The 14305-nt window shown below is 54.3% G+C and overlaps 1 protein-coding gene across 2 annotated transcripts; it reads right to left on the bottom strand.

Annotated features, from left to right (window-relative positions):
* Positions 1-755: 755 nt before the first annotated feature.
* On the bottom strand, positions 756-12301 carry LOC132244749 (uncharacterized). 2 transcript variants are annotated; one of them, XM_059717158.1, is made up of 13 exons: positions 12186-12301; positions 10610-11562; positions 9574-10073; positions 9065-9174; positions 8601-8723; positions 8143-8225; positions 7642-7747; positions 7445-7540; positions 6820-6927; positions 6248-6383; positions 5809-5909; positions 4923-5075; positions 756-4689 (listed from the first exon to the last, which is right to left on the bottom strand). In XM_059717158.1, exons 3-13 carry the CDS (start codon positions 10070-10072, stop codon positions 4546-4548), a joined length of 1659 nt encoding a protein of 552 aa, XP_059573141.1. In that variant the 5' UTR covers position 10073; positions 10610-11562; positions 12186-12301; the 3' UTR covers positions 756-4545. The 2 variants fall into 2 exon arrangements, with proteins under 2 accessions (XP_059573141.1, XP_059573142.1); XM_059717159.1 differs by having other exon boundaries at positions 10610-12301.
* Between the last annotated feature and the right edge of the window lie 2004 nt (positions 12302-14305).

Genomic DNA, 14305 nt, shown 5'->3' on the forward strand with positions numbered 1-14305 from the left:
ATTTAGATCCCTCACAAAAGCAAAACAGAACTCCAACTAGCTGAAAACCTCAAAACAGTCACACTTAAGTTTTTATTGCAAAAGTATTTCTTTAAATACAGGATTTTTAGTAATCCTTTGACCAAGTACTACTGCTAAATGATTTCTTCAGTCAGCTTCTAAAGGTTGTTTTCTTTCTTCAGCCAATTCCTTTTTCTCTTGCTTGCCTGTTTCGCATTCTGTCATATTCATGTTCACTAGAAGGACTTCTAAGTCTTCCAGACTTCTTAAATTTTCTTTCCTGAAATCTTCTTATTCCATCATTTTAAAATTTTCTATTATAATGCCCTGCTTATTCTGCCTGTCATTAACCATTGTGACTGACTGCCAAGAATCGATAGTCTACTGCAATCTATTACTGGCGGGGACGGTGCATGGGGCACTGGAATACCACCAAGGCCGAGCTTCCCTGAGCACGGCCAGGCTTCCGGCGCCCCGTGCACCATTGGATCCAGTGGGTGCTGCTTGTGAGCTGGGGCTGCACCAGTGCGTCTAGCTCTCAGCCGGGTGGCTGCAGGGGAATCGCTGCCGCCGAGGGAAGCACCTGGGCCCCCGCAGCGCATGTGTTACTTGCTTTGGTGTGGTTTCTTTGGTGTATTTCTGTGATGACATGAAAGGAATCTAGAGTTTTACTTCTGTTTAAATATTGCAGTAAGATCCCCAAGGGTGTAAATTAAAATAATAATAATTCAAAACTAGATGAAACCAACAAAACATTTGTGATTACATTTTTATTGCAAAATTATTACTTTAAATACAGGATTTTAGGATAGTGATTGACCGAATACTTTAACAGAATCAAAAATTCTCACCCTTCAAATGGCTACATAAAGCTGTCCATGTGTAAACACAGGCTTAGGAATACAAGCACATATTTTGTCAAAAGTTTGACCTTGTGACTTGGTTACAGTCATAGAATAAGAGGGCCCTTGTATACGTGACTAACAGCTCTTGTATATGTGAGGAAATAGCCCATTTAAGTGGCTTCGTTGCCCATTTTTAACCATTTAAATGAGTAACCATGTACAGGTTCGGTGGCATGTTAAGATTTAATTGAGTTTTTACATAGCAAAGTAAAACACATCCCGTGTGTATTAGTTTTCTTCATAACATATTACAGCACTATTCCTCACATGTACAAGGGGCCTATCTGGAGGAGGCGATGGGGATGGTACATGGGGTGCTGGAGGAAGCTTGGGCTTGGTGGGTATTCACTGCCCCGTACCCCATCCCTGACACCTTCTCTGGCTGCCATCACACCCAGCTGCCATCCCACTACCATCCCGGGGCAGCCAGTCCATTCCCGGGTGGTTCCAGGTGGTGGGAAGGTGGCAGGGATGGTGCGCGGGGTGCTGGAAGCCCACCAAGCCTGAGTTTCCCTGAAAACACCCAGGCTTCCAGCGCCGCATGCACTGTTGGTTCTGGCAGATACTGCCTGAGAGCTGGGGCTGCACCCGAGCAGCTAGCACCCTGCCCAGCCGGCCCAGTGGGGGTCTGCCACCGCTGCGGGAAGTACAAGGCCCTCCTACAGCTCAGGGGCTGTAAGACCCAGTGGCAACTCATGCAGGCAGGCTCTGCCAAGTAAAAAACCCCACAAAAACAGTGAGGGGCCTGATCTTCATTTTTTTTCCTCCCGGTACCTGCCTGCATCTCCCGTGGCTGAGGAGTGAGCTGCCAGTGGTTCATGCAGCCCCTGAGCTGCAGGGAACTCCAGTGCTTCCCGCTGTGGTGGCGGCACTGCATGGGCAGCACCCACCCGCTGACACCCAGCCCGGCAGTCCTGTGGGGCACCATCACCATGCAGGGAAGCACTGGAGGCCCCCAGCAGCTCAGATCCCACTGGCAGCTCTCCCTCTGGCTGCAGGAGAGGCAGGCAGGTTCTGGAGGGGAAAAAAGGGGAACGGGCCCCTCACTGCTTTATTTCCCCACCTCTCAACCCTGCCCCCTCACCCCCGTGCCCTCGTCGGACCCTACCCACTCCACAGCAGAGCGCCCCAGTGCTTCGTTCTACCTCTCAGTTGTCTACATATCTGTCTGAAATGGTCTTATTCTGTCTGCACTTTTGGTTGTTTCAGTTTCAGCATTGCGATTGGCTGCCAAGACAACTAATCAGAGTGCTCCAGACAGACAGAATAAGTCTCTTGTGATGATACATAAACATTTTGACATGGGATTGCATGTCAGGTCAAGAGAGTTAACATGACTATGAGTGGCGTGACAAGGCAGGTAAGTTATTGGCTAGAAGACTTTAGGCAGAGGCATCAAATAGCAGATCTCTGCAATAATTACCTCCAATGATAATACAGTATTAGATTAGAAGCTATATGAATTAGATTTGAATATGTCAAGCAATTGAACTAGAGAAGGAGATCACGTTACAGAAAGTTACGGAGGTGCTGCATTTCTTAGAGAGGGGAAAGCTCTGGCAGTTTTCCATCTGAATTTTAGAAAACTTTCCAAAAAAGTCTGGCAACAATTATTATAAACTATGTACAGTGAAATAGTTGAAAATGGAATTCTGTCTAGAGAAGCAAGAACAGCTTTATCTATTTTTCTACTCAAGAAGTGAAAGAAAGGTTTAACACGTGGAGCCTACCGCCCAATCTCAATATTGAAAGTTGATAACCAGTTTCTCACAACACGATGAGCTCTAAGACGTAGTAAGGTGATTCCATTCTTGGTACATGCTGTTCAGGTAGGTTCTATAAAGGGTACTTTGGCCTCGGATAGTTCACACAACTGCCTGACTCATCAGCAGCTGTTCTCTCACTACACTGGCAAAGGTGCTACGATTGGAGTTGTGGGAGAGCTGTGCCTGGCTGCATCCGATTCTAAGAGACTGGTGAGTGTAATCTTCTCTGCTCCACATGGAGGGTGAGGCAATAGTGCTGAACAACCCAGTCCCAGGTGACCTTCCAACCTATTTGAACCACCTTGGATTGACAGACTGGTTTCATCCTCTGGATGCCATAATTTTCTGCCCTGTTCTTAACTGTCTGCTTCCTTGATGCCATTTTCCATTTTCCTGTTATTTCATTTGGGCCTTCCAGCTGATTGTGATATTTAGTAAAGTACTGCATCGGTATTATTGTGTGTGCTTCCCATTGTTTACCTGCCTTGTCATTATCACCCTTTATACTCTTTATTCTCATGTTCCTCTTAGTCCTAAAGCAATCCCTTTTATGTTTTTGAACCCTTAATCTAATTTCAGTGCGTCTCTCGCAAACACCAGCCAAATTCAGAGGGGTGTCCCAAGCAGGAGTCCCCCGCAACACCAGTGCTGCTGGTCAGTCTGGTTGAACCTTAATCCTCCTGTCCACTGGTAACAAGTGGGCATCCTGGGGCCGGTCAAATCGTTGACCCACCCACTTGTCTCAGGGCTAACCGCCCGCCTCCCTCACCTGCCACAACCTTGATGATACAGGTGAAAGATGAGAACATGGCAGGAAGCTGCCCACTTACTTGCACTGTGTAACAGGAGGCCCTTCCTGCCCACCTATTTCTGGGCTAAGCGCCCGCCTCTCTTTCCTGCCACACCGTGGCAATACAAAAGGATGGTCTTAATTAAGCGGTACGCTGTCCATTTCTTGCCCGAATGCCTGGGGATGTTACCTGCAGCTCCAAATCCTCCCCTATGCTGCAGCTCATGCCTCACAGCTGGCATCCCAGTTCTTAGCATCTTTGGCCCCATCCTGGGCCCCGTAATCCTCCAGTCTGGACCCCAACTGGCTCCTTCCAATCAGGCGGCCTACTCCGCCCTCATTCTGGGCTGTCTACCTCCCTGCACTCTTCCCCCTCTCAGGTGTGCCCCACACCCCGGGACCTTTGGCCACACAGGCCCTGGCCTCCCCTCCAAGGCCAGTCAGAAACCCCAGCCCCTTGGCTCTGGGCGTCCCTCACAGTGGGCCCCTGGCCCTTTTGACCCTTCTGATCCTGGCCCCAGCACTGACCAGTTGAGGGTGCCTCAAGTCAGGATTGTGAGCATCTAGTCCGCTCTCTCACAGGGGTCCGCCGGCTCAGGCCTACTATGGGGTTACCCACCTGGTTGTGGGAGCTGGGGTTATTAAGGCGCCCCGACCCGCCTTTCACCGGGGTGGTAACTGGCCTGGCATTTCCTGGGGGCTCCCACGCCACTAGGAGCCCCACCAGGCCACCCATTCCCGGCAGGGTGCAGTTTTCGGTCGTGCCCAGGACCAAGAGCCTCCTAGCCATCCCCATAAGCTCTTTCCCTTACCGCCTGGTTGTTCCTGCTGCAGCTCAGCGAGGCGATGTTTCTGCCTCGGCTGGCAGCAGCAGACTGCAGCCTTTATATACAAAGTTGTCAAAATGACTGCTGCCATCAGGCACTTGCTGGATGCCTGGTCCAGCCCTTAAAGTGGCAGGCACTAGCAGTGCCCTGCCACACGCTGATACCTAGGGCTTATATACACGGCTCCGACCTCCCCTACACTGTGTCCCATGCCTCGCAGTTGGCATCCGTGGCCTCACACCCAGCCTTCGCTTGCATCAGGATGGATGGGGCTGCTGCGGAGAGGAGGGGATCCTTGAGGCACTCTCCAGATGACTGTGCCTCTGCAGCTCTTTGGGCAGCTGATGGAAGCATTTCAGGATCAGGAGCTTCCTCAGTACCCTGACGGGAATTTCCTTCTCCTGCAAGGGTACACAAACCAGTCAGGGACTCCAGGGCCACCAGGGACAGTCAGGTAATGACATTGGAGCCAGCACAATCCCAAACCAGCCCAAAGCCATGTCTACCAGACGCGTTGTCCCCCACCAAACACACACCGTCTTTTGCTTCCCTACCGAGAAATCACCCTCTCCTTGGCTAGAAGTGAGAGTGTGTGTCCTGCCACTCATTTCCTGAATCCAACCATGCTGCTCACCTCTGCCCCCGTCAGGTGGCCAGCTTGTCCCAGGATGGCGTAGAGCAGAACCACCCCGGCCTGGCTCACGTGCAGTGTGATGTGGTGGATCCCCAGCAGTGCCCTCTGTGCAAACGCTCTCCTCTGGTCTTCGGAGAGGATCTTCCTGAAGGCCTGAAACCCACAGGACACAAGGCATTGTTGCATCCCAGAGCCAGGTTCCCTGTCAAGGAACTGGAATGCGTTGCCCTTTTGATGGGCTGTGGGGAGGATGAGAGCCTGGCTGGAGCCATGGCAGGTCACTCTGCTCGACAGCCTTTCAAATCTCTCAGCGGATGCAAAGTCCAGATAAGGAGAGGAGGACTCAGGTCTTGTTCCCCTCTCCTGCCCTGGCCTTCTCCCTGCCTTTCACACAGGGCTGTCAAGTAGCCTGGGATGGAAGCTCACAGTGCTGCCTACTGAAACCCAAGGGGAGGGTGGTTCTGCTTTTTAACTGTGGAGAGAAGAGCACAGCATGTCTGCGCTTCTGCACAGAATGGGACTTCCTGCAAGGATCTGTTGGAGCAATGGTGGGTGTGTGCTGGCTGCTTGCCAGCCCCAGGTCAGAGCTGCCCAGCTCAGGACCTCCAGTGTCAGTCAGGGAGGGACAGTGGGGTCCTGCAGTAACTTCCCTCCCAGGGGATTGTCCTTGGGCCACATTAGCATGACACCACGCAAGACATACAAACCGTGGACGCGACTAGGACTCGGACATACAACCATGCACCCTTGCTCCTCGTTCTAAGCCTGATGGAGGGTGCTGTGGGCTGAAGGTAGAGCCTTCCTCCTGAAGGCAGGAGGCAGGTATTCCAGGGAAACACAGCCCCATCCCCTGAGCTGGTGTACAGAATGGGCAGAGCATCCTTACCTCTCCCGTTGTGGCCAGATCGATGTAGAGGAGGATTCGGTGTAGGTGGTGCTGGTGCTGGCTGATGGGCCACAGCTCCTGTGCCTCTTGGATGTCTTGCCCTAGGACAGAGAGAGGCTGGTCAGAGCTGCTGTTCTGGCTTCAGAACTGAAAACATGTGAGTGCTCTGAACTGCAGACCCTGGGATTGGTGCCATGGTACAGATGATGTCTAAGAGGGGAATCTCCTGATCTCACTGAAGCCAGGCTGTAGCCCAAGGGTTATGTAACACCCTACAGTCCCTCCCCTGAGTTCAAGGCTGCTGCTCCTGCCCTCCCTGAGGCCACTTTGCCCTCATGTCTCCGTGAACTCTCCCCCTATGTCAACTTCCCAGCTTGCAGACCCTGGACAGGCTGATTTTCTTAGGTGATTCCCACAGCTGGACTCAAGGTTTCCATACCCTTCTGATGCATCAAGATCTTGTAGAGGTGGGAGAGGCCCTCCTTGGCCTGGCGGCTGATCTCCTCCACTGGGTCGCTGATGCACAGACCCAGCAGGGCCACCAGGTCACCCACCAGGGGCACCTTGGGCGAGTCCTAAGGAAAGGCAGAGGACAGGGGAGTCCATCTATGTCTGACTGGCAATCACCTCAGGCTCTCTGGGCCGTGTGCATCTCCTGAAGTCTGAGAACGAAATCCCTCTGCCTGCCATACAGCAGGAACCCAAGTGTCTAGGAGCGGGCCCCCCTGAGGACTCCCTGCATTTGTTGCTCCAGGAGGAGCAGCACGACTCCTGAGACAGGCATGAATCTGCCTGGAGCACTCTATGGCAGCTGCTGTCCTCTCCTGAGACAGGGGCTCTTAGCCAGGAGCACAAGCCCTTGAATCAAACACAGCCACTTCCCAGCCCTCACTCTGCCATGCAGGGATCCTCTCTCCTATCCCGCACTTACCACTGCCACTGCTATCCCACAGGCTTTTTCACCAGCCCTGCCTCTGCCTAAAGTCAGGACCTGACACAAGGCTCGTTTACCTCAAACTGTGGGAGGAGGGAGACTGCAAAGCAGAGCAGGCTGGTGGTGATCTTCATGGCCGTGGCTCTGTCCCTCTCATCTTCCAGCTGGAGCCACAAGGTCAAGTGCTGTGGGTGGAAGAAGTTCATGGCAGTGGACACGTGCTCCTGTTGTACCAATGATCCTCACCCCTGCCCGCTCCTGAGTGCTGCCCCTTTAAGCCCAGGGTAAAACATCAGCCTCAGGGGGCCAAACTCTGTAAGAAGGGATTGTTGCACCCAGCACGGCCCTGCCCCCAAACCCCCTTTCCCAGCCCCGACCCCTCCCTCTGCATCTCAGGGCTGGTTCTTGTCTCTTAAAGCTGGGACCAGATTCTGTCTCAGGGCTGCTCCTCTCCTCCCTGAACATAGACAGCATGACAGGAAGGAGACAAAATCCTGTATACCTGCCAAGTTTCAAACCCAATATCTAAAGTGGCATCTACCACTCGCTGGATAATGCCTGAGGGATAGGCATGCTGAACTTGCACCAGACTGCTATCCCAAGGAAGGAGCCAGGGATTCTTCTCTGAGGACCAGCTCCTGCAGTGCACAGGTCATTGAAGCTGCCCCCGCCCAAAACCCAGCCTCTCCCCATGGTGCTCACCTCTCCGATGAACTGCAGCCTGGCCAGGCTGGGGGCAGTTGCCAGCAGACACCTCAGCGTGGCCTCCAGGTACTCCACGCTGATCCGCTGCATGCCCTGGAAGAGGACAGAGAGCCAAGAGGGTCAGTGCTGGAAAGCCCTGTGCCATGTCTGCCAGGGGATGGCTGGTGGGACTGTGCGGTGAGAGAAAGAGGTACCTGGATGTGCTGGCTGTTGTGCCCTGTGGCCATCAGGAAGGTCTTGTGGAGGGCGGTGTAGAGGAGGCGCGATTCCAGGGCTGGCTCCAGGGCTGGCTTCAGTTTGCTGTCAGGAAAGAGGAGCCTGTCTGGATGGAGCTCTGTAGGCTTGGGAGTGGCTCTGATGTGGGCAGGTCTCGACAGGGAAATAGGCACCCAGAGGCGATACTATGAATTGAAACCTCAAGGAAGGCTGAAGTGTGCCACCATTTACCCAGGCTTGGCCCACTGACCCCTCTTTTGCCCTTCCCACCGATCCTTGACCCTCCTACAGCATCCGCACGGCCGCCCCTTTGCTGAAGGCCCTTGTGTCATCGCTACAGGGAAACTCAGTACCCAGCCTGGGGAAAGGACACATTCCCACCCCATCAGCAAAGCAGAGGAACTAGTTTAGGTGGGGTTGGGCCAAGGAGGATACTGAGCAGTGCTGCAGTTAGTGAAGTTAGACAAATGACCAAGTACCTGAGGATGCAAACAACAGCCATGCTGTAAGGAAGGATGGTGCTGGGCTCTTCTTCACAGTGGGACAGCTTGTCAATCAGCACCTGAGACACATGGGGGAGCGTGAGAAGGAGACCTCATAGTGCTCCTGGGGCACCTGGATGCCACTGCCAACCTGGGCCCCCCCTACTAGTTCTCTCCTCTGCCCTCACTGAACACGGCTCTCCTCCGCCCACCCACATGCTCATGAACACCCTGTTGGTCACCCGGTTTCCCCACCCGCTCCCACACCTGTCCTCCAGCCCTCTCATTCCCCTACCACCCTGTACCCATTCACCCCACAATGTCCCGCTTCTCTACCCCCTATCCACACACCTAGCAACACCTGCCCTCTCCTCTTCACTCCAGCCCCCATTCACACATCCTCTCCTGGCTGCTTAACTTCTGACCCAAAGCAGCCAGTGCTCTTTTGAACTCACCACAATCCTCTCCACAAGTGCCGCTTTGCAGCAGGGCGGCTCCAGGCTGTCCTCGCCCCTCTCCATGGTAGCCAGGCACAGCGTGGGGATGGCACGGAGGAAAGTGAGCCCCTCATTCACAGTCTGCATACACCATAAGTTACAATGGGAAAAGGCCGGCTCATAGCCAGCGACCTGCCTGCCCTCCCAAGGGGAGCGTGGGGCTCAGATCTGGTGGTATCCCCCGTTCTCAATCCACATCTCCTCCTGGGCAAATGGGGTCTGGCACAGGGGTGGGGTCTCTGTGGGGAGGGGTCCCCAGGTTGTTTGGGACAAAAGCACCCCCGACGAGGGTCCCAGCCCACGTGGGCTGCACGTGCCCATCAAAGGCTGTGGCTCACTCGGTTCCTCCTCCCCAGAGGGCCACATGGTGGGAGAGTGGACGGGCTGGTGCTGGTGCTGGTCCAGCTCTGGGATGTTCCTACCTGGTCCGTGCTCTGGAGGTGCCGTAGGATGACTGAGAGGGCGGCTTCCTCCAGGTAGGTGAAGTCCTCCCTCTGCTCTTCCTCTGCCTTGTAGAAGGGCAGGACTGTATCTGCAGGGAGAGGGAGAGACTGTGATGCCTGCTGCTGCTGAGGGGAAACAGAGGGGCAATGCAGAGGAGAGGTGTGTCCACGTTCCTGCAGCCCAGGAAATGGCCCCGTGGCTGCCCAAGTGCTGTATGGCCCCCCTCCATGCACTGCCTCAGGCCCCGCCTGTCCCAGCACCCCAGGGAGGTGCCTGCCCCTCTGGGAGATTTGGGGACCCTCACGTACAAGGCTCCCTCTTCCCGCTCCCCACCCAGGACCATGTCTGTGGCCCACACTGGGGGTGCGAGGCCTCCTGTCACTCAGGCTGTTGCTCTCCCTGGGATCCCCCGGCCCCATCACAGAGCGACTCACTGCACTCAGGGGTCACTGCCCTGTTTGCACAGGACGTCTGGGTGTCACCTCACCTCTGGCGGTGGCAGCATGTTGCTGGAGGCCCACAGCCTCCTGGGGGCTGTCGCTGTCCTCCCTGGAGGAGCTGGAGCCCAGCTTGAAGCAGGGCCTGTGCAGCTCCTGCCCTGGGGAGCCTGGCTTCTCCTCCCAGGCCACACGTGGAGTGGCCTTCGGCTGGGCTTCAGCGCTGGGGTCCTGGCTGCTGAGTTTGGGGCTGGAGCTGCGCGGGGGCTGTGCCAGGGTCTCTGTTGGTGCTGGGCCCTGCCTGCCCAGCTGTATCCTGGGCCACCTCCATCGGGGCCTGACTGGCTCCTCTCCCTGCTCTTCTGTGGCTGCTGGAGGTGCCCTTCTTGTCCAGCCCACGAGACAGTGCCACCACCTGCCCTTCCTTGATGCAGCCTCTGCCTGGTGGTGGCCGACCTGCTCCTCCTCCTCAGGTTTCTTCCTGTCCTTCTCCTGTCCCGGGGCCATTCTTGCCATCCTCTTTCTGAAGATCTGCCTCAGCCTCTCCATCCTGACACAGAAACAGTTAGGAGTGTGGGTTCAAAGCTGTCTCTCCCTACTTGTCTGTCTGCCCCTTCCCCGAGCTGGGTGACTCCCCCACATCCCATGCTTTCCCCTCAATCTTGGGTGCCAGCTATTGGCTGTCAGAGGTTTCCAAGCTGTTGGCTCAGGACCAGAGACCTTCAGTTAGTTTGGACTAACAACTCCCTCCTCCTGCCCTTGCCTGCTCTCCTCATTCAAGTCAGGGGGACTGAACGCTGGGACTCAGGATACATCCTGGGAAGTAGGGCACCTTTTCTGGGAGCTGTGAGCTGTTAGAGGCTCCACAGATTTGGGCCCCCCGGGACACGTGGCCGGGGGAATAGCCCCTGGCAAGGGAGGTGTTGGGACCTCCACTCCTTGGGGATGTTTGCAAACACACTGATGATGGTGCTGGAGAGCCCCAGAGGAGATGTCACCACTTCTGGGGTTATGGTTTCCCGCCCACAGCTGCTCCTCCCTGGCCAGAAATGGGAAGGCGGCTGGGACAGGCTGCGGACCACTCACTTGCCCTGGAGGGCTGGCGGACTGCTAGGTAGAGTCTCGCAGTCCCTCTGGCTGGGTTCCTCGCCTTCTTCTGTGGTCCTTGGCCTCAACGGGTCCTGCCTCCCAGGAGTCTCTGCAGCTGCTGGGTGTCTCAGTTGATGTAGCTAGGTGGATCTCTCCTGTACCTGGAAGGGGACTCTGCCATGTATTAGGAGACTTGTTGGAATACACCATCGTGCACTGCCCCTTCCCCTACAAACACATTAAAGCACTTCCCTTTCTCCTGCATCCCTCCTCCTTCCCCCTTCCCTTCCTGTCTCCCAGCCATAACTGCCCCTCCCTGATTTCCCCTTACAGCCCTCGGTGGCAAAACTGGATAAACTTGTACAGGCGCATTGCCCCTCATGGCTGCTCTTGGCCTCTCTTCTCAGAAGGCGTGCTCCCTCAACCTTTTCTTACCCAGTTCCTTTTTTCCAGACAAGGCCTGTACCCATGTTTTGCACCCTAAGTATATCTAACACGGTATCTCCTTAACCAACAACGGTTGTTGCCTCTACACTGGTGGGGTGCCAGATGCCATCCGTCCTGGCTGGATAGGGGGACCTGGAGCAGGAAGGATTTGGCAACCTGGAGTCACCAGGGCAGGCAGAGATGGTCTGAATCAAAAATAAAATACACAGACAAGGTTAAATTAGCACAAGCAATTCCTATCATGTGCTATTCAGGGCTTGGCCTCCAGAGTGACTTGGGCTCCTCTGCACTGCTCACGCGCTTGGAAGAAAACATTAGTAATCCCCAACCTGACATCAGAAAAGACCATTGCTTCCCTGCCACCTTCACAACCACCTGCGCCTCAGGGCGCATTGTCTCATTACCTGATCCTCAGCTGCTTGTGCAGGGGAAAGGTGACAGGAAAGAAATCCTCGTCTGGAACAGGCTCTCCTGGGACTCGGCGACGGTCACCAAGAAAATCACTAACAACAACAAAAGGTGTCTTTCATTCTCATGGATTTGTCTGAAATAGTTGCATCTGTTGACTGTGGGGCTAGGAAGGAAGTGCATCTTTCAATGCGATCAGTGAAGAGGTGTTGTGATTGAGCGACACCTCTGTGGGTTGCAATGTTAGGAGCTGTCTACGCTGTTAGCTAATAGTTTCATGGGTGAGTTTGAGGATGTGACAGGCAGAAGGAGGAAGGAATACAAACATTTCCTAGACGAAACTGCATCCTTTGGAGCCGCAACCTGGTAATCTGAGGTGTGATCCTAACGTGGCGCTCATGTTTGGCTGCCCTATTTAACCAGGGGGGGCATGGCCCTCTACGTCAGACCTCTTGAGCGCACATTGACAACATTTTGTAGAGGCAGGACACTGACTGCCGTGCTTCCCCTCTTTCACCTCTGTCAAGGTTCGGGTGTTAGGTGTGTGTTGTGGCAGGGTTGAGAGCAGGCTGGTACAGGGCTCGGCTAATGGTGTGTATGGGATGGTCTGAACAGGGCTGATGCTGCCTGAGGAAGGGGCTGGTGAGTCCTGTCTGCAAGCCTTGCTCACCTCATGTCGTGGCAGAAGAGGGGGCAGCTTTCCCCATCCCTCACTTACCCGCTCCTCTCCAGATGGAGAACAGCCGTCAGCACCGCTCCGGCCGCCGACTGCAACTGACTGCCGTTCCCCGGCGCCGGCGCGATGATACGAACGCTGCCGTGGCAACGCCCGGGGATGAGTTCCGCCAGGCCCCTCCCCCTCCCCCCAGGCTCCCCCGCCCCCAGGTCCACGCCCATTTCCTACTTCGCCCACGCTGCACGCTCCCCGCTGGCCCACGGTCCTGCGAGCACATCAGTTGACCCCCAAGTGAATTACTTATGAGGGATAGAGAGCTGAGCCGGAAAGAATTAAGGGAAGTGCTTCATATATCAGGTGTCAAATATGATATGAAATACTCCACAACTTTTTCCGTGAAGTTGGAGGGAAAGGAGAAATGTTTCTTTTCTCCCTCGGACACGTGGAAGGAGCTGGAAAAATCCTGTCCTGATCTAACACGAAGAGAGAGAATCACAATTTCTTGAACAAAATTTTTACGTGTCTGTTTATTTTAATATGTAGCAAACCCCCCAGATTTTCTTTTTTTCTTCTAAAATGCATTCCCTCCCCTTCCCTAACCGTTTCTGACATTTCCCCCCCCCTCTCTGTTCCCTATAGATATGTATAAGTGAGCTAAGACATAGGATAAGCTTCAGCATTTCATTTTAGTAGCAACCCTGCTCTGGACAACACCTTCTAGACAAGGACCCCTTCCCAGCCTGGAGAGGCAGCTATCCCCCCTGCCCCCTCTTCAACCAGGGACTTGCACTCTGCTTCTCTTCCCCACCTGGGCTCCAGCCCTTCCACTGAGTCTCTTTCTCCTGCTGCCATTTTGAGAGAGAGAGAGAGAGAGAGAGAGAGAGTGTGAACCAATAACTTCATGGGGCTGTGTAGTGTGTTGTCTGTTTAACAATCCTGTTATTTTGAAACCCCGAGTTGAAACCTACATCTACTCCCCGTCAATTTGTGGCCATTGTTCCTAGTTACTCCAGGGGGTGCCCTCGTAAATAGAGCGTGCCCTCTTCCCTGCTGCCCTCCCCTGATGAACGTATAGGCAGCCACAGGATCACGTCTCAGCCTTCTCTTGCGAAGACTGAAGAGATCTAGGTCCCTCAGTCTCTCCTCGTAGGGCCTTGCCTGCAGGCCTCTGACCATACGAGTGGCCTCCTCTGAACCCTCTCGAGGTTGTCCACATCCCTTCTGAAGTGCGGCGCCCAAAACTGGACGCAGTACTCCAACTGTAGTCTGACCAGTGCGGCACAGAGGGGAAGCATCGCCTCCCTGGACCTGTTCGTCATGCACCTCCTAATGCATGATGAAGTGCGGTTAGCCTTGTTGATCACTTCGTCACATTGACGACTCACGTCCGTCTTGGAGTCAACTCCCTTTCCGGCACCGTGCTGCAGAGAAGGTCATCCCCCAGCCTGTACGTGGGTTGGTGGATCTCTTTGCCCAGGTGCAGCACTCTGTACCTGTCTTTGTTGAACTACATCCTGTTTCTTTCTGCTCGTTTTTCCAGCCTGTCCAGATCTGCCTGGATCCGTTCCCTACCCTCTGGTGTGTTAACTTTGCCCCGTTATTTGGTATCATCTGTGAACTTGGACAGGGTGCTCTCCACGCCCTCATCCAAGTCAATGATGAAGACATGGAATAGCACCGGTCCAGGGACCAAGCCTGGCGGGACTCCACTGACCACATCTTTCCAGGTCGCTATCGACCCGTCCACCACCACTCTCTGGGTGCGACCCCTCAGCCAATCTGCCACCCGCCTGACCGTGTAGTCATCTCCATCACAGCCGCTCAGTTTATTTACGAGAACAGAATGAGATACGGTGTCAGAGGCCTTCTTAAAGCCTAGGTAGATGACATCTACCTCGACTCCTGCGTCTAAGCATATTGCGACCTGGTCACAAAAAGAAACCAGGTTATTCAGGCAGGATCTGCCCGCGATGAATCCATGATGATTTCCTTTCAGCATCATGTCCCCTGCTGGGCTCCCATAAATGTGATCCTTAATGACTTTTTCTAGAGTTTTCCCAAGGATAGTGTTGACACGAACTGACCTATAGTTTCCTGGTTCCTCCCTCCTCCCCTTCATAAAATCTCACTATTTCCAGCTTTCTTGAAACAGCTGAGCAGCA

Source organism: Alligator mississippiensis, chromosome 14 (genome assembly GCF_030867095.1).
Source record: "Alligator mississippiensis isolate rAllMis1 chromosome 14, rAllMis1, whole genome shotgun sequence".
NCBI classification, from domain to species: Eukaryota; Metazoa; Chordata; order Crocodylia; family Alligatoridae; genus Alligator; species Alligator mississippiensis.